Below are 26,257 nucleotides of genomic sequence, written 5' to 3'. Positions count from 1 at the left end.
TTCATTGGATAGCAAATGACAGCTGCTACTGTGTTTCCCTGAAAATAAGACCTAACCGGAAAATAAGCCCTAGCATGATTTTTCAGGAAGAACATAAGCCCTAATGTGTCTTTTGGAGCAAAACTTAACATAAGACCCGTTCTTATTTTCGGGGAAACATGGTATGCACTAAAATTAGCTTGAATTCTTTCTATGGGTCCATTAACTCAGGCTTTGAAGGAATGCGTTTAATCCAATGCCCACTACACTCTCTCAGACCATTTGCCAAAGAGCCACTTGTGGGAGGGCACAGTACTTGGGTATGATCCCTGTTTGACCCCTCTCCCCAGTCTGCTTTTATTTCAAACCCAAGCTCCAGTCAGCTGCCCTTGGGTCAGCCAAACACAGAAAGCAGGGAAAGAAATAACATCCAAGGGTCTCAGAAAATAATACTGAGCCCCATATATTTTCTCCCTATTTGTAAAATGCACAGAAAGTTTTATTTATTTTACAGTTTGGTGCTTCTTACTGAGTGGCATTCATTCATTCATTCATTCTAACGCATCCAAATAATTCTGAGAGGTGCATTCCACTAATTGACTCCACTTCAGTGACACATGATAGTAACCTAAGTGATCCTCAACCACAGCTGACGCAACACCCCAGGTGAGAAAAGGAGAGTTATGGAGTGCTGCCCAGGAATCACACACAACCCGAGGCCTTTCAACGTGAGGCTGCCACCCACTTGTCCAGATCTGGGAACATCTGGGGAGTGTGGGGTTTGTAAAAATGTAAGCCACAGGAGAAAAATGACTGAGAACCATTCCCTTAGTTCTCTGAAGAAATGCATGTCACTTTCTATAGTTTACACCCCCACTGGCCTCAAGATCTTCAGAGATGACACAAAGGAGTGGCTTTCCTTTAGCTACTTGGGGGCGGGTTGGGCGGGATCTCACCTCTATTTTCTGATAGACCTCCTTGAACATCCCAGGGATGACGTACTGACGCTCCACTGCCTGGATCTCCTCTCTAGTTGGCCAGATATCCTTCAGAAATACCTGTTGTCCCTTTGCATTTACCCCTGGGGGAAAAATGTTTATTAATGAGAAAACCTTCATTGAATACCTCTTTTTCATTATTACATAGTCAAGCCTTTCTTCAAGGTAGTTATGTTCTCTGAAGTCCATGCACATACTCCAGTTGTGAATACTGAATCACTGTCCCCAGAGGAAATACAGGGTTAGGTTTCTGAAAGCCTCTGGTTATAACATTTTTGTCAACCGATCAACATATAACCTTACTTTACGTGTGTTAGGTGTGTTTACACACACCTTCTTTAATATAATTATTTATTATAATTGTTGATGCATTAACATTGAACTCACCACCAACAGCACTATAACTCGTGCCTGAATGGAGCCTATCTGACACGAAGCACATTACAGGCTTATTTGGTTTAGGAACACTAGCCAGCACTTCAGCACTGCACTTAGGGCCATTTTTAATGGTGAAATCACCAACAGAAAGCACAAAAATGCGAACAAGATGGCACCAAAGAGACCACGAACAGGATTCTCATGTATAATACGACAGCTGAAATAAGAAGGCAGAGCACTGCTTCATTTGATTTTAGCTGAGAACGTGCACGTTGAATGACTCTAAGTTCCCTTACTCCGTGCATGTCTGTGAATGACCATGGAAGCATAATGAGCACTGACTTGGGGGTTAAAATACATTTTAGGGAATAGGCAAATATGCAAATATGGAGTCCACATACAGTGAGGAACAATTGTATCTCTGAAGTTATAATTTCCTAAAAGTAAATTTTACAGAGGCATTGTTTTCATATTAGCTAATCTGCTTAGAATGGATTGAGGAAAGGATACAAAAAAAGAAGACCAGAGGAAAGGAGACAAAGTATCTGCTGAACTTTGAGAAGTGAAACTATCTGGAATGTGTTCCTACAGAGGATAAATTAAAACAATGCCTATCATTAGATTAAAGCAGGAGTTAGAAAGAGAGGAACTAGAGAAGAAGACAGAATAGAAAGCTATAACTTTTCAAATTTATTTCCCTTTTGTTATCCCTTGCCTTTGAGCAAATTCTTGCTCATTTCAGTTATGTCTTAGTTGTATACTGGGGAATAAAGAAAAGACTTTCCTTCTCATCTTATCTCTGGAAGTTCTAGGCTTCATTATCTATGAAGAAAAACATTTTCTTCCAATAATATTTTCAAATTCATTGGGAAAAAAATTGTAACCACACAAACAAAATCTTACCCAACGGCTCTTTCTCAAAGTCAATTTTGATGGTGCCAGCAATTGCATATGCTATTACTAAGGGCGGAGACGCTAAATAGTTGGCCCGGGTGTTGGGGTGGACTCGACCTTCAAAATTCCTGTTCCCAGATAGTATTCCAACAGCTATAAGGTCTCCCTGTGTAAGGCAAGAGAAAAATCAGGTCAGAAAGAAAAGATATTGCCCAGGCTGCACATTTTTGGCCATTTGCGAAAGTTTTCCCACCACCTGGATGTATCTCTTTAAGCTTCCCTTTCAACTGGTCATGTCCCCTATAGGGTGTCCCTGTGGGAGATACTCTGGGTCAGAAGACACAGAGCAACATGTTCAGTGGTTTCTGCTCACGAGAAAATACCAGGTAGGTCAGAAGGCAACATCCTGGTTATTTTGCTGCCTGGGGCCCAAGAATAGGTGGGAGAGTTTAAAAGTTGGAAGCTCAAGGAAGCCACATGGATTCCAAAATTCATACAAAGCTAACCAAATAGTATTTCTCAACACCACAGAATTTGTGGGACAAAAATCAAGTAAATGCAATGTAGTTTACATTCATTTGTGTGGAGACTTCTCTGGTTTTTGAACCAGTTTTCAGATTACCAGGAAGAGACCATTCTGGAGCCCTTTGTAGTCAAAACCTGCATTTATTAAGCACCTGTATCCAGGCACCACACTAAGTTTTCCATGTCCATTATTATCTCAATGCTCAACTCACAACTTCATGAAACAGGTACTAGTATCATCTCCAATTTACAGTTGGGAAAACTCAGGCACAAAGAGGTTAATTTACTTGCCTGAGGTTATACTGCTTGACTCCGAAGACCATACATCTAACCACATCCCATGCTTCCCTGGACCTTCTTGAAATTACCAGCATTTTGGTCACATATCATATGAAAAGAGACAACAGTTCTGAAGACCCATGGGCTCCTCTGTAATTACCTGTGTGATGGCTTCTACCACAGGTTCAGGCAAAGGTCCACTGTTGCCAATGCAGGTCATGCATCCATAGCCCACCACATCAAACCTAGGTGCAGAAAGGCAAGCACAGAAAGAGATAATGCTCAGTGAGCCCTTCTGTGGTAACAGTTCCTAGAGACCACTGATTTAAACAGAACAGCAGTGCAGACAGTAAGTTTAGTACAGCGCTGTTTCCATAAAGCTTTCATTCTTGGGAGCATTTTGATATATTACTCATCCATTCAAGATCATTCTATTAGACTCCTTTTTGAGTAAATTATAAAAATGAGTCTAATAGAATGATCTAAAGTTTTTAAAAGTGCCCTACTCTGTCAGAATGCGAGGGTTTAAGTCTACTCACCATCTAACAAAAGACTGCGCCATTAGATACCCTCATATAAGCTTACATCTATAACAAGGTGACATAGCAAGAAACATGTGGAATAAAATACAACAAAAGCAATGGTGTAAAAGAAAATTCTCCCTCACCCAAGCTGAGACAGATAAGGCATGACTCCGCTTTCTCGCAGGTAGTAGGTGACCACACCACTGCCAGGAGACAGGCTAGTTTTGATGTAAGGCTTCACCCTCAGGCCAGCATCCACAGCTTTCTTTGCTAACAATCCTGTGAAATGGTAAACACAGACATGGTGTGGGGGGCCGCCTACTCCAGGTGCCAGCCAATTTGGGAAAGAAACTGACTTCTCAGTCTGCATTTCCTGCCATTGCCTGATGATGCTCCATTCATGTTGGCACTTTCTGCTGCCTAACAGAAATCAAAAGCTTACTGGCCCAAACTCATTCACATGCATGCAGTAAACTCAAAATTTGTCATGGAAATGAAGAAAGAGACGTGCTTTTTTTTTTTTTTAAAGAGATAAACCTAAAACTGTTTGAGTTTTTAATTTTTGGAGGGAAAACAACCTTTCTAATTATGTTTTATTTGGATGAAAATTATAATTGGACAGGCCCTTTTTTCAGGTTGTGTACAGTGAGTCTAGAAATAAAAATCTAGTCCTCAGATATTTCTTCAAGTGAAAGATCAAGAGCTCTCGGGCCACTGGATTTTCAGCAAATACAGAGACTGTGACAGTGACACTGGGTGCTCTGTCTCAGAATGTATCACAGAAGTAGAAAAGAAATGAGGAGTAAGGGTATAAAGAGACAAAAAGCTACAGACAAGCTGCGACTTGTCTTAAGGAAACTAAAGAGACCTTATAGTAATGAAACCGTGCATGTAAATATTAACTACTTAACCAGAGTTGCGTAATAGGCAGGTGAGTATTAAATCAACCAGTACCCTGCGCCCTAACTCAGAGGCACTTGACAATACATCTAAGATAGTCTAAATTCCACTGTACAGAAACGTTTATCAGGTCTTACAGAAAACAGTCTGTGACAGGAGAATAGTTATTTTTCTAGTCTGACATAAGATTCTAGGCTTTTCCAGAAATTCACCCATTTTTTTGACTTTCTTCTACTTAGCTTCAGTGTTAATTCTAAAGATTATTGTACATTATGTATTCTACTTTACATACTTTGCTTTGGACACTATTTATTGTGTAAACATTTCTGGGCCAATAAATCCCTGCATCTGGAAAAGACAAGGTTCCGGGAACTACATGGAGAACTCAGTTAAGCAACTGGGGCACGTCCTGGGAGATGTCCACTCACATATCCACATGGCCACGAGGCAGGTTTCAAATGCACTTACCGGCTCCTAACATCACAGATGGATTACTCGTGTTAGTGCAGCTGGTAATGGCGGCGATCACCACAGAACCATGAGCAAGGGTGAATTCGCTGTTATCATAGATAAACGTCGTATGGTTGTTATGATGCTCCGGAACAACCTGGAATCCTTTAAACCCTTGCTATAGAAAGGGAGGGAAGGGGGGGAAAAATATATATATAGCCCTTTCAAATTATAATTCCCATATATATATGTGTGTATATATATATGTGTGTGTATATATATATATATATATATATATGTACACACACATATATATATATATATATATATATATATATATATATATATATATATATGGGAATCATAATTTGAAAGGGCAATTCTTAGCAAAACATAAATATCTTGGCCGGTAAACTGTGAAGTGCTATAGAAAAATTAAAGTTCTCTTTAGTCTTTTAGAATCTTTACAAAAGGTAGTCATGATTCTGAATCTTACTCTACTTTGAAATGAACAATTCCTTCCTTCCTATCTAAAAAATAGAAATGCTAAAACTATAAACTTAGGTCAAAGTTAATCTAATTGGAACTCAATGACATTACTGTAGTTTAATGGATACAGACTGAGGCCACCCATTCTAAACTTGATAGAAATTTAGAAAAAGGAACCATTTTGGTCGGATTCAACTAATCATATTGAATAAGGCAAACAAAAGTACAACAGAACATTCGGTATACACAATCACACACCCTAATCATTCATTTGGGACATTTTCATGGACAATCTACTGTATACGGGATGTTATGCTAGGTACTTTGTAGGATATACAAGTGATTCTGACATAAATCCCATCCTCAAATATAATCCAGTAAGGCAAATCAGACATGCAAATAATATAAAGTACCAAAAATGTAAGTTAAGGAATATGGAATGCCATTATCAAAGGATTTCAGACCAAGGGCCATGAAGGTTCAAATGCAGGAGAATGACTTTCTGCTGTGATATCTGAAGTCACATGGTGGAGGAGCTGATAGATTAAGATATACAGGTAGGGAAGAGACCTGCAAGCAGGAAATGACATGAACAAAAGTATAATGGCTAGAAAAGCTTGGACAAGCAGAATGAACAATGTGGTGAGAGTTAAGTGCAAAGGAGATAAGCTTTTAAAACGGTGGGTTGAGCTGTGTTTGTACATGGTCAAGTGCTCTAAGGAAGCTGCTTGGCTCCCGGCTAATGGGAGAGGCATTAGGACTTCAGGATGGAGAAGACATGCCTTCATTGCCAAGCTTCAGGGAGATTCATCATTGAGGGAGGTGAAAAGAAGCCTGGCACTAAGAAGCCAGGTGGGCTGGGTTGGGGCTGATTTCTGCCGCCTCTCCTGGGCCCCTACCTTGGCTCCAAGGCAGCTCTCAAAGTCCTTTTTCATGTCCGACACGGCAACTTTGTCCTGAGGCCTTTTGGGTCCACTGCAGCAAGGCACCACTGTTTTCAGATCTAATTCCACAACCTGTCTCCCCAGAAGAAAAGTAGAATTGACATTATACCCACAAAGAAAAAACTGAAGCCCTGCCAGAGAATTTAAAACACCGCAACAATAAAAACAAACTAAATCACTACATTCAAAACCAAGGAAGTGGATGTTTAACACGTAAGGGATGAATTTGCAAAGATTCACTTGGGTTGCATGGAACAGGCAGGAAGCCTTGTCACCTCTCAGGAAGACCAGGGTGGCCAGTGTAGCTGCTGCCCAGTGTCTACCACTCATCCATCTTTGCAATACAGCTCATACATCCTCTTCGTTTATTTTAACTTAATCTGAGATGGGTTTTCTATTGAAGTGATAGATAAACCATTATACTTTTTAAAGATGATTTGGGAGGGATGCAGCCATTGAGTCATCAATGTTAGGAAATGGGCCTTAGTCTAATGGAATATTTCCTTCCCTCAATGTAATGAAAGAAAACAAGGGTCTCACATCTAGTACACCCTCTAATCTTGGCTGCTGAGAAAAATGTGGATGTAGTTTGCACCCTAGGAAATGAATGAAGGTAAGTCGCTGGATAAGTCAGAGCTACCCTGTTTCCCCGAAAATAAGGCCTAGCTGGACTGGACAATCAGTTCTAATGCTTCTTTTGGAGCAAAAATTAACATAAGACCTGGTATTGTATTATATTATATTATATTAATTATATAAGACCCGATTTTATATTATAGTAAAATAAAACTGGATCTTACATTAATTTTTGCTCCAAAAGACACATTTAGAGCTGATGGTCTGGCTAGGTCTTATTTTTGGGGAAACACGGTAATTAGTATGTTTGCACCTCCATTTCTTTCCCCATGTATAATAATGATGAACTTATTAGCCTTTAAATAGCTCTATTGTTTCCAGAGAAGTCTTTCTTCCGAGGTCTTCTACATAAGAGGTGTAAATCAGTAGTTCAAAAAAGGGGAGCACACCCAACCCAACATAATGGCCAGGAAGAATGGAAGAAGTTATGTTGTTTTATGTTCACAGTTCCTTAGCTTTTGATATTTCAGCCTTTGAACACCCCGTTATCCAGCAACGACTTGGCAATGACAAATTTTCTACAACTACACCCCCCCAAAAAACCACACACAACTAAAATCACAGACTTGAGGAAGAACACATGTTCAGTGAAGGGGCTCTCCTACCTGGGCAAAGTCTGGGTCTTGACAGGAGTCACTGAAATCTCGAAACATTCCTACAGCCTGAAGATACTTTTTAATGCACTTTACCTTTTCTTCATCACGACCTAAATGGGCATTTTAACAGGTAACAAGTGATAGATATTAGTATTTCCTGGTTAAAGACTATAAACTACTGCCTTCATCAGCAATTATACTAGTACTATGCATTTCACTTACACACAACAGATCTGCTGATACTTTAGTGTTCAGGCTAATAGGCTGACTTTCTAGCTGATGCTGCTGTTTATTAGGGGCCATTAACTGACCTGTGGTTCCTACCGAAGTGACTATAAGATTCTAGTCTCACCTATAAACACTACCCATCTCTTTACTATGCTCTTTAACGAGGAGGATCCTAAGCTTTAGTTCATTGTCAAAGCACACCTATGCCTCTGCCTTCGACTGGCCAGACTCAGCAATCCATGTTATTACTCTCAAAAATAATAATCCACCCGACTCCCATCTCAAACTACCAGCTATGAGCGCTTCCTGTGTGTCCGGCACTGAGTGCGAAATGTTTTGAATGCATTATCTCAGTCTCTAATCCTTTCACGACCTTATGGGACAAGTCCTGTCATTATTCTCATTTATAGATGAGAAAATAGTGGCTCAAGAAGATGAAGTAACTTTGCCATGGAATATAGCCAGTAAATGATAGAACCAGGATCTGCACCTGAGCTTGACGCCAAAGTCCAAAGTCTTAACTCGTAATGCTGTATCACCAGGAATGTGACCCTGAACACTCGGCCTTTAGTTTTTTTCAAGACCCTGGTTATAGGAGATAATACTCATGACGTATGCCCAGTGGACACACAGTCCACCCATTTCTCTGACAGATGGATAAGACAGTTTGAAAGCTTGATTTGTGGACCCACAATAGATTAGTGTTTTTTGTTTGCCTGTTTCTTTTAACCGAATTGTAAAGGTCATCAGCTTTCAACATGGGCCTCATAAAAGCTGACTGTCTGAGCTTTATTAACATATTTGTCATGACCTGTTGTTGAGCTCACTATTCGTTACGTCCCATGCCATCTCTTCCTGAAGATGCACAGGAAAAATTTCTCTTGCGTATGAGAAAGGGTTCTACTTCTCTGAAGTGGTATGTTTGGTTCAGTTTAATAGATGCTTCAGACTTGGTGCCAGATCACTGAGAAGGTTGGCAGCCCCCCACCCCCAGAGCCATAAAAACTAATCTTAGCTCTGGATACATTTTGCAGCTTTCTCCTTTCGAGCATCCCTTCCTTTCTCTTCTTTAGGTTGATTCTCTCAACTATTTATTCTGTTCTTTAATTTCTGTATCCTTTTCACTTCAAATCCTTTGGGGATCAAGGGAGGTATCAATTAATCAATTTCAATGTGGTTACCTGTAATAAAAACGTTTTTGAAAAGAAACTTTTTCATCACAACCTTAACTACTCAAAAGGATTTTTCTCAGGAAAATCAGGGAGAAGATTTGGGTTTCCTTGGAGTCTGTAAGGTTCTTAGGAAACCTATTAAGAGATGTGCACTTGCCCCTATCCTTCCCAGTTTTGCCAAAATAACTTGGCCCAGCTCTTATCTTAAATGCCCACTACTACTAATATTTCAAAAGAAACACCGGCCATTGGAATCCTTCAATGGTAAACACTGGATATGGATGAGAAGGCCCAAGTTTGTTCTTTTCTCCTTAATAACTTAGTTATAATTTTAAGAGTCACTTGGAAAACAAAAGGTCTCCATCTTTGTTACATAGAATGAGTTATTAAAAATAAAATTATTTCATGTTACCTTCTCACTCAAAATGACCCAGTGGCTTCTTCAAATGTTTAGAATAAATCCTAACTGCCCACAGTGGCTTACTGTGTGGATCTGTTCCCGGCCTGGCCCCTCCCTGACCTCACCTGCCATGGCCTCGACCCTCGGCTCTGGGGACACAGGTCTCTCTGCTGTCCCCTGAACACACCACGCCTGTCTCTCTCTCTTGAGACTTTGCATCTATGGTTTCTTCTGCCTGGAAAATACCTCCTCCACCACTTCCCATGGTTTGTCCTTCCACATCACTCAGACACCCATTGAAATTGCACTTCCAAGAGCCCTTTGCTAATCTTACTATGTATAAAACAGCACCCTCAGGTTATTCAATTTTCTTCTTCATCACCTTATAAATATAATACCATATAAATACTTATGTATTTATTTGTCTACTTGTTCACTGTCTGTCTCCCTCACTGGAATGTAAACTCCATGAGGACAGAGACTTCATCTTGTTCACTCTGTATCTCTGGGACTTAGACTGGATCCTGATAATGTATTAAATGAATAATTTAAAAAAATAAACGAGAAAAAAAACTCTATTCAAAGTTAAAGTCAAATTTCTAAACAAATTTATATAGAGTACAAGAATCACTGACATTTCAAAATGGCTTCAGATGCAGTCTTTCATTTTACCTTTTGGCCAGCCCTGAGAGGGGGTTCATGGAGTGCTGTCCCTGTTTGGAGCTAGGTGGCCTCAGGTTTGGATTCTAGCTCCATTATTTATTGGCTCTGGATATTTACCCCACCTGTCTTATCCTGGGTTTTCTCTCCTATCAGTTAATTAACTAATCAATCAATCTACCTGACAGATCCATTAAGAGGATGAGAGAAAATGCATACCAAGTGCCTGGCACACAGCAGATGCCCCATGAAACAAGACAGCAGTCACCATTACTTGTTTCATGTCAAATAACTAGTAGTAGAGGACCAGTACAAAGATCTAGGCTTCCAGCGTATCTGAGCTCTTCCTATTGGCCATACCATGTCTACTTCCTATCTTCTGAAATCCCAACAACTATTTTGACTCCACAAAGAGAAGAAAAAAAATCTGTAAATCTGACCCCATGCACTCCAAGGGGCAGAGGCAGAAGGCATTGCTCCAATTTTCAGCGTTCTGCCAAACTTTACCTTCTTCTTTCACAGTTCTGCACTTACCTGTCTGTACCAGGTACCTGATACTAACTTCATCAACCGGGAAAAAGGCAGCAGTAGCTCCATACTCTGGACACATGTTGGCAATCGTAGCTCGGTCAGCGATGGACAACTGGGCTACTCCTGGCCCGAAGAACTCAACAAATTTGCCTACTACCCCAACCTGGCGGAGGTGCTGAGCAGCGGAATAGAAAGTTTCTGAGTTGACAGACCATATCTAACATGCAGAACTATCACCTTGTAATTCTTATAAACTAATCTTGTGAGTAAATACAAACCATAAGTTAGCTCAACATATTTTTGATGACTTTAAAAAGTAGAGCTTAAAAAGTAATGCCAACTAAATATAACATGATATTCTTGATTGAATACTGGAACAGAAAGGGATATTACTGAAAAAATTGGTGAAGCTTCTTAGTTAATAGTGTCATAACAATGTTAATGTCTTCATTTTGATAAACGTACCACAGTTATGTAACGTAACATTTGGGGAAGCCCGGAGAAAGGTAACAGGAAGTCTGTATTATCTTTACACACCACTCTCCTGTAAATCTAATATTATGTCAAAACAGTTCTTCCAAAACAAGATAAAGAGGTAATGCCAAAAATACAGATAACATTAAGAAACATTTTTCAAAAAGAGAAACACTCTTTCTCTCTAATGAGATGACTGGAAGTACCTAGAAGAGCTAAAAATTAAATTCTTTCAACCCAAATAAGTAATGACTTGCACTAAGTAAGTAAATGGCTGCTTTCAAGGCTATAATGAACAAATTTCCTGAATACAGGTACAAGTCTAATGTAACCAAAAGATCCAACAGTCTGATTCCCATATCTTTTCCACGGAAGCCACTGGCAAGGGCCGGGCCTCCGTGACCGACTTGGCCTTACATGAAGTCAGTTCCATGAACTGTGGACAATTACATGGACAGGTTCTTTGGGTTATGTGGAATTTGCCATATCATGTGAGCAAGTCATATTATTCCACATTTGAAGAACAATGCACAGACATCTATGATAAACTACAGTGTTCAAATAATCCAATTCCAAATTCCACATAGATTAAGTGAAAGAGAAACTGTTTTTGGCCATGCCAAATACCCCAAGTGTCCAAACTATACAACCAGAAAATATATTATACTTGTGATAATAAAAAAATTACTTTTCTAATAATCTTTCAAAATGAAACTGCCCTCTTTTTGCAAAGCAAGCAAATCACAAAAAAAGGATTATTTCCTAAAAGTGCTAAAGAAAAAGAAAAACATATTTTTCATCTTGGAGAAACATCTGTTACAATAATATAACTTACAATACAGAGAAGGGGATGGAAAAAGTCAAACATCATTCATTAAAAGAGTTTGTTATTTACATATCAAGAAGAACCATGGGGGAAAATGTAGTAAAAGTATAATCACATGCATGGGAATGATGGTTACCACCTCAGGATATATTTCTAGGAAGGGGCAGATGGTTTTAGCCATAAATATTACATTTTATTTCTTCAAAAGTATACAAATAGAGAGAGCTCTGAAGCAAACATGGCAAAATGTTATCATCTGTTAAATCTACAGATTTAGGCATATTAATGTCCTTTTCACTTCTGTGTATTTGAACTATTTCACAATTTTAAAAGTTTTTTTTTAAAGAAAAAGATCCATGCAGAAGAGTAAAATGAACATAATTATCTAAAACGTTAACCATAGAATTCTCCCTTATCCCATCTCTTTTTAAAGTCATCAACATACTGTTTTCTAGCATTCCTAGAGCACATGGAAACCAAGAGGCACTCTGTCATGTATTTCCTCCCTGTTTGTCACCGTGACTCCAAGACCAGAGAAGAGGCAGCATATGTTACCTTGGTGATGGTTAGCACGATGTCAGTGGATGTTACCAGAGGGTGGGGATTTCCAATAAGCCTGTAGCCAATCACCTGGGGAAGCACCATGCTGATTGGCTGGCCCAGCATGACAGCTTCTGCTTCAATACCACCCACACCTGCAAGGAGTGGCATGATAAAATAACGCTTTCATTATTTCTCACTACATCCCTCAGGCATAATTCAGTGCTATTAACAGGTAATAAACCCAGTTACAATGTTGTACTAGTACAGAGTTATGTTTCTATATAGAGCAGTTACCTTTCTTGTATTTCCCTCTATAGAATTTTTAATAAGTGTTTCTCCAAGTGTATTCCCCAAACACGTGTATCAAACAAAATCCCCTTGACTGCACACCAAGTGGACTAGGGTTCAGGAATCTCCATTTTTAACAAACACTCTGGCTGATTTTCATTTACTCTAAATGTCCCTAACACCTTATTGTAGTTCATTCTTCCAAACATAGGCATGAGGCACTTTTCTTGGCACGGGAAATACAGCAGTGAGCAAAACAGACAAAATACCTCTCTGATACTTGGTCATGCAAATCCATGCTACTGGGATGTAATGGCACCAAAGTAAATTAAGGTACATGCTATATAACACATATATGGAAGAGAACTCACCCCAACCGAGAACACCCAAACCATCAATCATGGTCGTGTGTGAATCCGTGCCTACGAGGCTGTCTGGGTAATAATATCCATCCTGATCAAATACCACTCTGGCCAAATACTCCAAATTCACCTGGTGGATGATTCCTGAGCCGGGGGGAATAATCCGCATGTTGCGAAAAGCCTGGGAACCCCACTAGGATTGAAAAATGGAAAGAACACTATGAATGCCTGATGTACCTCTATGCAGCCCACGTCCTTGGCATTTCCCCCTGTACCCCACACACATAAAGAACCAACCAATGGTACCAAACTCTCGTACCTTTAAAAATTCAAATCGTTCTCTATTTCTTTCAAATTCCAGGTCTTGATTCTTCTGTAAACTGTCCGCCCTGCCAGGGAGAAAAACTAAACGTATAAATTTTAAGGCTTAAAATATGAGCATTAAATTTATTGGTGATGAATAAACAAAATGGTAATTTCATCTGCAGGCCTGTTGGGTATATTATACAACCATTCACATGGGACAGGAGAGGTAATCAGCGAAAGTAAAAATAATAATTTGGTTCAAGTGATTCCTACAAAACCTGGAAACGTGGTAGGTAGAAAACACTAACTGAATTTAAGTGAAAGCTAATTTAATCATAATATCCGATTCATAGGAACAGACTCAAGACATTTATGATGACAACAGCAGCTTAGATATTTACAGAACCCTTGTTTTTATACTCCTTTCTCATCCACAAGCTCGTTATAACAACTCTCCGGGCTGAGCCATGTCTGGGCTGGCAGTTTATGTTGGGAGACAGGGAACAAGCAAAGCCAGGAGGACAGGCATTTGTAGAATCCCAGTCTCCTATCTCTCAGACAGAGGCTCATGAGGATGGGGGCACCGAAGAACGTCTGGAAAGCCCAGACTCTATGCTGAGGTTTACTCAAAGTCATTCAGTACATCGGGAATGGCACTGGCAACGCAGGGAATCAAGAAGCTTCCCTTTACTAACAACTGTCACCCCAATAAACTTTAATTAAAAAAAAAGAAGCTTCCCCAGGATTTTTATAATCAAACTACACTGGTATGAGTCAATGCAGAATAAGTCATAGTCGCAGCTTTGTAGGTTTAGCACATAGAAGGAGCTCATAATGGATTGAGAGAACATAGGATAGTCAAATTAATGGCTACGAACGACCCAAGTCAGACTTCTTTAATAACCAACACTTACTGATATTACTAGGAACTATCCGCTATTCTAAATGCTTTACATTTATTTTCTCATTCTCTAAGTCTCCATAATGACAGAGTTAGGTGCAACTAATACCCACATGTGTCAAAAGAGGAAACTGAAACACAGAGAAACGTGCTCAGGACCACACAGCTAAGAGATGGTGGAATTGGAACAGAAACCCAGGCAGTCTGCCTCCAGTGTTGATGCTCTAAATCCCTGTTGTATTGCCTCCCTGCAGTAGCCGTAATGACAGTGGTAGTAATAACCACCACCAGCACAATAATAGTAACAGCAGGAACTGAAGTGCAAGACTGTCACAGGCTCTAAGTGCTTTACACACACGAACTCATTCATCACAACAACCCTTCGCATAGGTACTATTATTACAGCATGTGTAGAAGAGGAAGCTGAGGCACAGAAGGGTTAGATAGCTTGTCCAAGGTCAGATGCTTACAAATTACAGAGCTGTCATCTGAACCCAGGTCTGATGGCCCTGAGAGCTCTACTTTAACCACTATACTCTGCTATATCCACCCTTTTCCTTCACTGATTTACAGAGCTTACCTTGTGCCACATGCTCAGAGCCTGGTGAGAGGTACAGAACTCACCAGGCAATTATGAGTGTGTGACTATCAGTGTCACGATACAGGAAGTACAGGATGACATGTCCTCAAAAGGGACATAAACTCAGACCGGGAATGCTTTCCAAAAGGAAATGACATTGCTGTAGTCTGAAGGCTGAGGGGGAGTCAGCCAGATAAAAATGGGTAGGCAGTCTTTGGGAAGAAAAGAACTGGACGCGATTATTATTTACTCTACAAAAGACACGTTCAGTTACCATGCTGATTCTTTCCCCCTTTTTCTCTTGATGTGAATATTCCCCAGGAATAGTCTCAGTTGTTGTTTTAATGGAATCAATCCCTGAGCGTGTCTTACAGCGGCGGTCCACAAACTGTAGCCCACAGGCCAAATGAGGCCCAACACCTGTGTACGTTTGGTCCTCAAAGAATAATTTTTACATTTTTAAAGACTCAAGAAGAACATGTAAACAGAGACAGTACGTGGCCAGCAAAGCCTAAAGTATTTATGACTGACCCTTTACAGGAAAAGTTTGCTGATCCCTGATGTAGAGAATGAATGTTTGTGAATGTGTGTATGTGTTAGAGAAACGCGAAAGGAAGAAACAGAGAAAGGAGAGACTCTGGTATAGCAGAACAAGGCAGGACACCATGGCTGAGCCCCAGGTCAGCAGACCCTCTGGACCCTCTGGATGAGGTGCAGTTAATCTCCAAGGTACTCGTCTTCACCTTCTCACCAGGACATGGAGGGCTTCATCCCTCCAGTTCCTGTCTCCTCAGGTCCAGATGCACATTCACAAAGTACCCTGGGAACCTGTCCCAGCAGTGCCTCGGGCACTAGAAACTCAACAGATAAACCCTAATGCTTGGCCTTCTTTCCTAAAGCTCATCCTTGTCACCGTTTATCCATAGCTCGTCTCATGACCTCCTGTCCTACCACTGAGCAGACAGCTTTCAAAGTCTTTATTCCAGAAAGAGCCTCCTGACTGGTTTCACTGTCAGTCTATTCAACCAATCTTTTGTACTGTCACCAGAATCAGTTTTCTAAAATACAAATCATCATGACCCATCTTGAATCTGCCAAATGGCTCCCCATTTTCTGAATAAAAGCACAAATACTCTGCTTTAAAAAAAAAGCCCTTCACTCTGTCCTCAGGCTTCCTTTATAAGTTCTCTCTTGGCCTCCCATTCAAACTTTCAGCTTCAGGGGTGGCTGGGTAGCTCAGTTGGTTAGAGCATGGTGCTAATAACACCAAGGTTGCCAGTTCGATCCCCACATGGGCCACTGTGAGCTGCACCCTCTTTAAAAAAAAACAACAAAAAAACAAACTTCAGCTTCAGACACACTGTAAACTTCATGCTCTCCCCACACCACTTTCCTCATGCCTTTGCACTCTCTCCTCTCCATGCAGAATGCCTTTTCCGGCTCTTCTCCCTGCGGTAAGTAAGCACCCTTCAGGACCCAGATCAGTGACATTGGTTGAAGGACCCTCTGATGGTCCGAGTCAGCACAATGTGCCCCTTCCCTGTGGTCACCACTGTATGAACTGCATTCGAATTGTGTGTCACCAATCTCTTTCTTCTTCTAAGCTAACCTGTTTCTCGAGCAAATACTGGCACACAGTAGTTCTGTTAAATGGATTTCAGTTAAAAAAAAAGGAAATCATCTTGGAATATTAGTCTTTGTTTCTTTTTTTTAATGATATTTTTTTTTTTTTTTTCTTCTTTTTTTTACACCTTTCTGTTTTCTTTCTTGTTTTTCCTCTTCCATTTTTTGGAACAGTATTCTTAATCATATGTGGTCCCTGCTCTGGTGCCCCCATCCCTTCTGCTGTAGGCTGAGCACCAGTCATTATCTTTTGTCCCCTTGCCTGCAGCACGAAAAGGGTATCACAGCTTCTCATAGCAGAAGTAGGGTTGGAAGAGGAGCATTTACCCGCAGAGAATGCTGGGAACATCCATTTGATATAAACCACATATTTACAGGACAAGGAAAAATCAGAAATGCTTAGGCTGTTTTATGATATGTTAATTCCAGGTAAAAATCTATTTACTCATGAAAACAAAACGTCGATTATGCTAACCTTGGCTCAATTAACTTAGTTCTAGTTATTGGCATGAATAAACAGACCTAGAATTCAGATTTTTGCACCACTCAGAACTTTCCTAAATTCACCCAATCTAGTGAGCGTTTAATAAGGTCTCTGAATGTGAATGGCCTCACAGACTAAAGAGCAAACTTCTCCTTAGTTATATAATATGAATTCAGATTTGGACATACTTCAAAGTTTTTAAGTATTATATTTAATGGTACTCTAGAAATTCATAAACAGTATTTATAGAGGAGATAATTTTCACATTCATGAAATCTGATTGGAAATTGTTATGATACTCTTATTGGGATTTTTTAAAAAAGATAAATTTAACTTTGTAAAACATTACAATAATGTGTTAGTTACATCTTAATTCCTAAAGATGGTGTGAGGTCAATTAACATTATTCAAACCAGGCAAAGAGCTTAGAAGTATTTAACTGAGAAAATTTACCATCCTACCACCCCTAAACCAGTTTTTCTATTTCATTTCTGGAAATAGCTGGAAATAAGCCCATAGTACACAGTTTCACAAAGGTTAAGAAATATCACATTTAATTTCTTACAAACATGACAGCAGAGGCTGGGAGGTCAAATTGCAAAACCAAACTCAAGAAATAAAAACATAACACCACAACTGAAAACATTTGTAACAGAAATGCTCTCTTTAATTACAAAAAAAAAAAAAAGTGCTAGATTTGGATATCAATTTGGAATCAAAGTTCACTCCTGAACTTTGCTATTTTCAGTACTACAGTATAAATGAAAAATGTCCACAAAAATTTGAAACCAAAGTTGTTAGATGTCAAGGTTAAAGAGGAAAAAAAACATCACAGTGAACTTGGTGATGACCCAGAATCATTAACTACTTAATCATCAGGAGCTCTTTGAATTGTGAGTACAAAGACTTTAGACATTAAACAATTACAATTCTGTGTCTACCAGTATTTTCATCTTCCAGGTCAGCAAAATGAGGTAAATCCATCCGCACCAACGAGAATCTCCGAGAAAGAGAAAGCTGGCTATGATTTTCTGAGGCTACTTTTTATAACTTCTGAAGTGGAACTTTAAGAAACATCCTAAGTCTCAAATACGATAACACTGTGTGTATATATATATATTTAACTCTTCCCTTTGAAATCAAAACATTCAATTGAGCTCATGTAATTTAAGACAAAAAAAAAAAAAAAAAAAAAAAGACAAGTTCACTAAGGATGGGTTTAGAGTCCAAAGGAAAGGAAATAATTGGCAAATATCTAATCTGTTTGTTCCAAGAAACGTCAATTAAAGACAAAGCAGATTTCTCTTTATCCTGAATTAATCTGGTTTGGATATTGACAACATTCATTTGAAAATGCCCAGTTTCTACATTTCTCTGGAGGCTATATGGAACCCACGTAAATCCCCAAGGAAGCAAATAATGGTTTCCCTTTTCCCCTTCGAATGGTTTGTTTTGCATTCTTAAATGATGTTTTATTGTAAAGCAATAGCTTTTAATTGTGAAAATAAAGAATGATTATAATCCCAGAAACAACCCCAGTTTACCACCTCTTTCCAGTCTTTTAATCTCTGCATAACTTTCATCTAGCTGAGGTCACTCTATACATGCATGCACTTTACACCTGGCTCACTGAGCTGACATGAGCACAATCCAAATGTTATGTAGCCCATTATAAATATAACTGTAAAAGATACCTAATAATTCACTTTAATGATACACCATAATTTAATAAATCATTCTCCTCTGTTGGACATTTAGAATGCTTCTAGGTTTTCATTATTATAAATAATACTTTAATGAACACTATTTATCATTAAGCTTTTTCTAAAATTTCATATATCTATTAAGGGTAAGTTTGGAAGTAGAAATTCCAGGACAAAGGATATCGTACTTTGTAAGGATCTTAATACATATTGCTTTCATCGTTTCTAATTTACAGTACTATCAGCAGTGTGTAAAAATGTCTCCTTCCTGACACCTTTATAACTAATGTTTATTTTCTAATCTTAACTATATTGATAAGAGAAAATGGTATCTCAAGGATTTAATTTACTTTTTTATGACTTGTAAGGTTGAAAAGGCTTTATATACTGTTTACCATTCACATTTTCTTCTATTGTAAAATATCCACTTTCCTTTGCCCATGCATCTGCTGGGTTTTACTATTTTTACTACATACTCTTTATATATTAAGGATATTAACCCTTTGTCATATTTGTTGGAAATATTTTTCAAGTTATTTCCTGTTATTCAGCTTCATCTTCGGGTGTACAGCACAGTGGTCAGGCATCTACACTGTCCCTGAGGTGGTCTCCCTAATCAGACAAGTGTCCATTGGATACCCTATAAAATCTTTACAACATTATTGATTATATTCCCCAAACTGTCTTTCGTATCCCCGTGGCAATCTTGTGGTTACAAATGTCTAACTATTACATTGTTTTGTACACCTGAAACTAATAAAAAAAAAAGAATGAATAGATGTAATTAAAATAAAAGGTTGTTATAAAGCTTAAAAAAAAAGTTATTTCCTGTTAACTTTGAAGTTCTTAATTCTATAGATTTTCCCCCGGGTTTCTAAACCTAGAAAGGTTTTTCTCAAGACATTTGACACTTATATTCCTAAATTTTCTTCCAAATTCTTTGATGATTTAATTTTTTAAATATTAATACTTTATTTCATATGAACTGCTCCCTCTACCAAGTAATTAATTTTCCCAGCATTTTATGCAGAATCATTATTTCTTTCTTCACGGAGCACTGGTAATAATAACTTTATCTAGTTATTCTTCTAGGGTAAGGTACCAGCCTTGTAGCAGATCCTGGTTGCCCTCCCTTATGTGTAATCTTGCAGTTACTTCTACAAAGATGCAGTATATACTCTCTCCCCTCTGACTCTGGGCTTAACTGTGTGACTTGCTTTGATTATTGTCATTGTGACTAGAAGTGATCCTATGTTAGGCCTCAATATATTGTGGGTTCCCGCTTACCCTCTTGAGCCTCTGTGATCACCAGATAGCTGCTTTCTCCTTTAGCCTGGGCCCCCAAAAGCAACACACATAGAATGGCACTGTCGCAGCTGCCCAGCAGATGTGCAGTGCAGTGTAAACAGCAAACACGGCCAGGGCTGGACGAGGCAGAGCTGCCCCATTGAGCTCAGCTGAAATCAGTGGACCTCCCAACCAACTTGTAGATGTGTAAGAAACAAATTCTTATTGTTGACTGTCACTGAGATTTTAGGGTTTTTGGTAGGATTTTGGCAGGAAGAGAGAAGCAGATATCCCAAACAATAGAAGAAAATGAACAAAGGAAAAGAAAGGGATAGGCATTGTGGAAACCCACCCACATAGAGAGACAGAGGTAGACAGATTTGAAATAGCTACTTGGGATCAAAACAGGAATAAGGCTCCAGTAGTTAAAAAAAACCCAAAACTCTTTTGAAGCCAAACACATACTTGTATTGAAAAGCTTTCACGGCAGAAATTCATGTGTTTTTTTACCCAGACTTCAAGCTGAGTTTAAACATAGGCTCTTCCCACTCAAGAAGTACACAGAGAAAGTTTTTTTTTAATTCACCCCCTGAAAAATCTTCACTGGAACATCTATATTAAGTTTGAGTTTTCCTAAATATACTGTTTAAAGATTTTGTTCTTTTACGTTTACTACATACACACACACAAAGACTTGCACTCCATAATTTTGAACAAAGCAGAAAACCCAGGTATTCATCTTAATCTCTCACCTTCTGTTGAAATCAACCTGGATGGAATGATCAATCACAAGATCAGCAGGACAGACAGGGTTTATTTTCTCGGGATCTCCTCCTAACTTTTTCACAGCATCACGCATTGCAGCAAAGTCAACCACAGCTGGCACACCCCTAAGAAAAGAAGGAATCAAGGGGGAAATAAATCTGTTAAACAGGTGTAACTGAGTTTTTCAGATTTTTGTCTCCACCAATAAAATTAGCAATGGGAGGAGCTAACAATGAATGACTTAGAAAAACGAAAGTTTCTAAACACATTTCCTTGAGCAGAAATCACATAGGTAGAAATGTGCCATAACTGAGCGATAGCTCTATCTGCAACTTTATCACCACATTAAAGTTAACAACTTACATGGTCGAAAGAGAGAAACTATAGGAAAGCTGGTGCTTAAAAACTCTGGAACTTTTAGTGCCACGATAGTTTCCCATTGTCGGTTGACAGTGACCAGGAGAAGACATACAATCACACCTTCCACTTCAGACCAAATTTAAAGAAATGGATATAATTCAGAAAAGTAGGCTGTGAATCAAATTTATAAGTGAATCCTTCCGTTTTATTATATCAGAGTACAACATTTGGGTGACCTTTTCTAGAAAAATGAAATTTGGTCTCTAGAAGGAATAAAATAACACCATTTAAAAAGGGAAAGATACTATTGTCTCAAAAAAGAGGCCTGATGGGGAACAACGATTCCTGGAAATAGCAGGGTGCAAACCGAGGCTTAAAAGCAATGGATCAGGCCTTGTGAACTACACATCACATCCGTGTTCAAAGGACAGCTGTTTGAAATCTGGCTCCCTGGGTGATAGGGCATGGGGGAGAAAAGATTCCAAGACAGCTCCATCTTTCACCTTTCACCAGTATACTTAGAACTATGAGCTCCAACACGAAAGACAATGACCTCTGCCACTGGAAAAGGCAGAGTGATTACGCATTCCGATTTGCCTGTGACAATCTCTTGCTGTCTGGGATGAGTAGCCCCTTTTGTTTTCAACAGTTGTCTGGATATTGGTTGATAAATTATATAGTCATCATGTGTGTGGTTGTGTGTGTATGTATCTGTGGGTGTTTATGCTTTCTTTAAAGACTGACAAGGGAGGCAGAGAAGAGTGAAGTGACAGGAGGCTCACGTAAAGTCCTGCAGGATGACGCGGGCAGGTTTAAATGGCACTTCTATGTTCTGATGCTGCATGACATTCCAATTTAGGATATTTTCAATGTCATTTTTCTTCACCAAAAATTCATCACAGTTTCGAATGGCTGCCTCCAGGAGAACTCTGATAGAAAATGGCAAGCGTCCTAAGATAAAGGAGAAAGCATAACGAAACAAACAAAAACCATGAGACACCTTATTATAAGAGCTCTTTAAAATCAATCTCTATGTAAACTTGTTACAAGGCATCACACTATTTTTCCAACAGGAAAAGAGGATAAATATAAACTGATCTCAAACGTTTAAAATATGAAGATACTGAATGGGTTTAGGTCACATTCAGTATTAGAAATACCCACAGACTCGGCAAAAATAAAGTATTAAAATTCTTTCATAATAAATGGTTGCCTTGCCTTGGATTCCAATAAGAGGGTTTCCCCTAAGTCATCATGAAAGAAATCAGTATAGATATTTACTGTATTCTGTGTTAGCCAATAACAAAAATACAAACACAGAGTAATATTTCTTATGAAAACTTGTGTCTAACAAATGAGAAAATAACTCCTTTAGAATTACTGTGGCAAAAACCAAAGTATAGTCGCAGCATGCAGTGTGGCCACTGGTAACTGGGGTTCCTCGGATTAAACAATGGTAATTCATAAGAAAAATTACTTTGTTTATTTAGAAAGAAAGTGTTCCATCCTAATATATAAAAATTACTCACCAATATTATCAGGAAAAGACATGAGTGTAAAGGTAGAAAAGCATAGGTTTTGGAATAATGAAAGACGTGTTTTTGTCCCCTTCTGCTATGCACATAGTTGTTACCACGTCATTGACCCTCTTGGGGCGTCAGCTTCCTCAGGACTTCTTACATTTTATAAACATGACCTCTAGGATTGTTATTCAGATTAAATTATGTAATACATATGCACACATAGTCCATATGCTATAAAATGTTATATAAATGCTACGTGTACATAATCATTATTATCTATTTAAAAATGAGCAATGTAAGAAAGCTGTGTGTGTGTGCGTGTGTGTGTGTAAAGCTTAATTCAAGACCACTCAGACATTCTCTGTTGGTCCCTCTTTTAACTCCCCTAAAAGCTAATTACATAGCATATTTATTATGCAAATGAGATTCCAATTGCTGTCAGAGCAATTACATCATATAGCCATGTACCTACTATATCTTTTTTTTTTCAATTAAAGTTTATTAGGGTGACAATTGTTAGTATGTGGTACCTACCATATCTTGAATCGTCCAATTTCTTCAAATTGAAGAATTTCTTTCCTGGTTGTGCAGGATCCAAAGGCTCAGCGAGGTATGCAAATGGGTTGCTCATGGTTCCTGACAGTCACGTGTCCCTGCAAAAGAACGAGGACATTTGATTTCTACCCTGGACCTCGTTTATTCTGATGAGTCTTTACCCTCTTTAACAATTAGGGTCCAGACTCACTTCAAGAAATCACTCATTATCTTTTCAAAGGAGGGGGCAGGTGGGACATAAATGAATATAAGAACGATATACTTGGCTAAGAAAATAGGCTTCTGTGAAGCTATCGTGAAAGAGAACAAGAGAGCTTAAAATCCCCAACTTCTGTTGTCTTATTTCTACAACTTTCCAACATTCTTCCACTGATAGAAATAAGAAGAAGGAAAAGGAAGGATGTGTCTCATGGTAAATCTTGAATATCTGAACAGACCTTTGGGCTGGACTCATGCCTCTCTCGACAGGAGGTAAGAGGTGCAGGGCAGGTGACATTATGCAACTGCATAGAACTTGAACTTTGGAAGTGAAGACTTGAAAGCAGCTATATTCTGTTTTCACAGTCTGTGAAGCATTTTAAGTTAAACGGGTTAGAAGTCTCACTTTTGCACATAGCAGCAACAGTGTGTTCATATCAGGGAATCTTTAAGGAACACTGTGTTGGCATTAAGGCCCAAACTCCCCAGATATGTCTGCAGGGGACCCTCTACCCCAGCTCCGGGCAGGACTTCTCAGGTATCTTTTTATAAATTATGAGCAGTGAACAAGGGAGGACACTGTACCTGGCCTCCACATAGATACACAGCGATTTCAAGTAACTATACAACTTAGAGCAGAATACATTGGGGTGGGAGTCATAAAACATGCTTTCTAGTCCTGCCCCTTGGGCACAAGTCCTTTCATCAATCCATTCCCCAATAGTCTTCGTTTTAAATAAAAATAGTAACATTTCCCTACTTAATCCAGGGTTTTTATGAGTAAATATTTAAATATTCAACATAATTTTGGGATGACCAACATATTACTGTAAAATGAAAAAACACACACACCGAACATGTATAGGAAACAACTATTTGAAGAGATAAAGAATTAAGAATGGGCCTTGTTTCCACAGACAGGCCCATATCTTCAGTAAGGCATAAAAGGGACTGGTTCCTTTAAGAGGGACGGGGGCCTCAAAACAGGACTGGGGGGAAGACTCAGATTTCACTGTATATCCTTTTGTATTGTTTGCATTTTTAACTGTGTACACACATAACGTTTTGAAAACTCGTTAAAAGTTTAAAAAGAAATAGGTATTTGTACCTCTGCTTTGTCTCAAGTCCAGTCCTAGTTAGTTTTGGGGAGAGGCAGCTGACTGAGAAGCGGCCCGTGCCTTCCTGGCGTCACTAGCGCCGGAGGACAAGCCAGACACCTGTAACGGGGACAAGGGAATCCCGAGGAAAGAGCAGGGTGGTGTGCCAGGGCCTCTGTGCGGGGATTGCCTTTCCCCCAGTTTCATGTGGTCTTTGCAGGGGCTGCCATTTGTGGGGAGAGGGAAGGTATCTGACCCAATTTGGGCCAATCGACTTCCTTCTTGAGGAATTCTGGAACTGAAACTAAAGAAAGGCTAGCCAGGGATGCTAGAACATACCGGAACTGTGTTTATACAAGTATGTGTCCTGGATGCCCTGCATTAGAATTACCTGGGGATCTTTCTTGTTAAAGTACAGATTTCTGAGTGTTCCCCCCTGAATTATCAAATCAGAATTGATTGGGGGGAGGCGGCAGGAAACAGTCTCCAATCCTAAGTGTGTCTTACACATGTTCAGTTTGAGAGTCAATGCTGGCCACTGCAGAGTGAGAGGTAAGGAACTTACTCTTAATTCAGGAGTCAGTGAGGTATCGTGGAAGGTGTATGAAAAAGGGAGGCCATGTCTAAAAGGGAGAGGGGTTCACAACCCAAATGTCTCCATGGTTCAGGAAGGGAACCTACATAAATGAAGGAGGCTGCAGAGGGACAAGGCGGCCTGGGTAGGGTGTGCCTGTCTAAGGGAGCGGCAGCCATTTAGCTCCAACCAAGGTCTGCACACAGAAATACCAATGTTGACACATCCAATTTTTCAAGCGAGGCTGGTCATCTGGACTTTTATATGCACTCTCTTGATTTATAAATGTTGGTAACTAAATTTTTCTAAACTACTGTGGGGGGCTGTAGCAAGATGGCCAAACCAAACACGTGTGTGGACTCTATTTGACTGGTGGCCTGTGTCCCAACCTAACCTGGCAGAGGAATGGTAGGGTAACTAGAGACAGAAAACTCAGGTAGGAAACTAGGGAAAGGTGGAGGTGACAGGGAACCTGGGCAGGCAACTGGAAGGCAGCAGTTGAAATGGAAAAAAAGTAATGGGTGGATTAAAAGCCGAAGAGCCAAAATTTACAAAGGCAAAATTTACAGAAAGTTGCTGCTGAGTGAATGGGGAATCACTAAGGGGGAGAAGAAATACAAATGAACTCCGGGTGTGGAGGGTTGAAGAATGTTACAACAGCTCTGGGAGGGAAGACTGTGGCTTTAGTTTTTGAGGGGAGAGTGCATTTAAGATGAAGTGGCACACAGATGCAAAAAATTTGTTATTCATCCCCACTACATGAGGAGCCAATCAGGAGGAAAAAAGCCCATATAGATACACTTTTTAGTAAGAAATAGGCCAGTTTGTCTGCAGAAGGAGCTTACAAATCTGTGGGCTCAGAAAATGAAACTAATCATCCCACTGACTGGAATTCTGAAGAAGATATAAATTTTAAAAGGCAAAAATGCAACTTTCCCTTTTGTCATTGATGCTATTGCCCCAGACTTAACTTTTCCACCCAAACAGTAGCAACTGAAACGGTAAAACTGTTGTTTTGTCTGTCTGGAAAATGGATCAAACAGAAGTTTGTCTCCACAGAGGCTATAGGTCATGAGGATTTATTTAAAAGTAAATTTGTGACTTTTACTCTTTAGATAAACCCAAGCCAGGGGAAGTGGTGGGAAATCCTTGTAGAACCAGGCAGGGAGGGTCACTCACATCTTTAAAAAGACTTAAGTCTCTGAATCATCCCTATCTCTGTGTC

The 26,257-nt window shown here is 39.4% G+C and overlaps 1 protein-coding gene across 2 annotated transcripts in view; it reads right to left on the bottom strand.

The window, feature by feature from the left end:
* The window catches only part of ACO1 (aconitase 1), a 54,087-nt gene that overhangs the window by 10,440 nt on the left and 17,390 nt on the right, over positions 1 to 26,257 (bottom strand). For both annotated transcript variants that reach the window (XM_019717682.3, XM_019717683.3), the window contains exons 2-15: positions 23,143 to 23,261; positions 21,868 to 22,036; positions 20,713 to 20,850; positions 13,396 to 13,465; positions 13,086 to 13,269; positions 12,439 to 12,578; positions 10,587 to 10,758; positions 7,602 to 7,702; positions 6,316 to 6,432; positions 4,946 to 5,105; positions 3,721 to 3,856; positions 3,214 to 3,298; positions 2,259 to 2,415; positions 936 to 1,060 (exon numbers count right to left, since the gene is read on the bottom strand). In XM_019717682.3, the coding sequence (XP_019573241.2) occupies positions 936 to 1,060; positions 2,259 to 2,415; positions 3,214 to 3,298; positions 3,721 to 3,856; positions 4,946 to 5,105; positions 6,316 to 6,432; positions 7,602 to 7,702; positions 10,587 to 10,758; positions 12,439 to 12,578; positions 13,086 to 13,269; positions 13,396 to 13,465; positions 20,713 to 20,850; positions 21,868 to 22,036; positions 23,143 to 23,239 (1,851 nt within the window). In that variant the 5' untranslated portion in view covers positions 23,240 to 23,261. The remainder of the gene's footprint in view (positions 1 to 935; positions 1,061 to 2,258; positions 2,416 to 3,213; positions 3,299 to 3,720; positions 3,857 to 4,945; positions 5,106 to 6,315; positions 6,433 to 7,601; positions 7,703 to 10,586; positions 10,759 to 12,438; positions 12,579 to 13,085; positions 13,270 to 13,395; positions 13,466 to 20,712; positions 20,851 to 21,867; positions 22,037 to 23,142; positions 23,262 to 26,257) is intronic.

Source organism: Rhinolophus sinicus, chromosome 16 (genome assembly GCF_057876585.1).
Source record: "Rhinolophus sinicus isolate RSI-liver-muscle chromosome 16, RSI-T2T, whole genome shotgun sequence".
NCBI lineage: Eukaryota > Metazoa > Chordata > Mammalia > Chiroptera > Rhinolophidae > Rhinolophus > Rhinolophus sinicus.
Note: the sequence above shows the minus strand (reverse complement) of the source record. Positions and strands in the feature narration are given on the sequence as shown.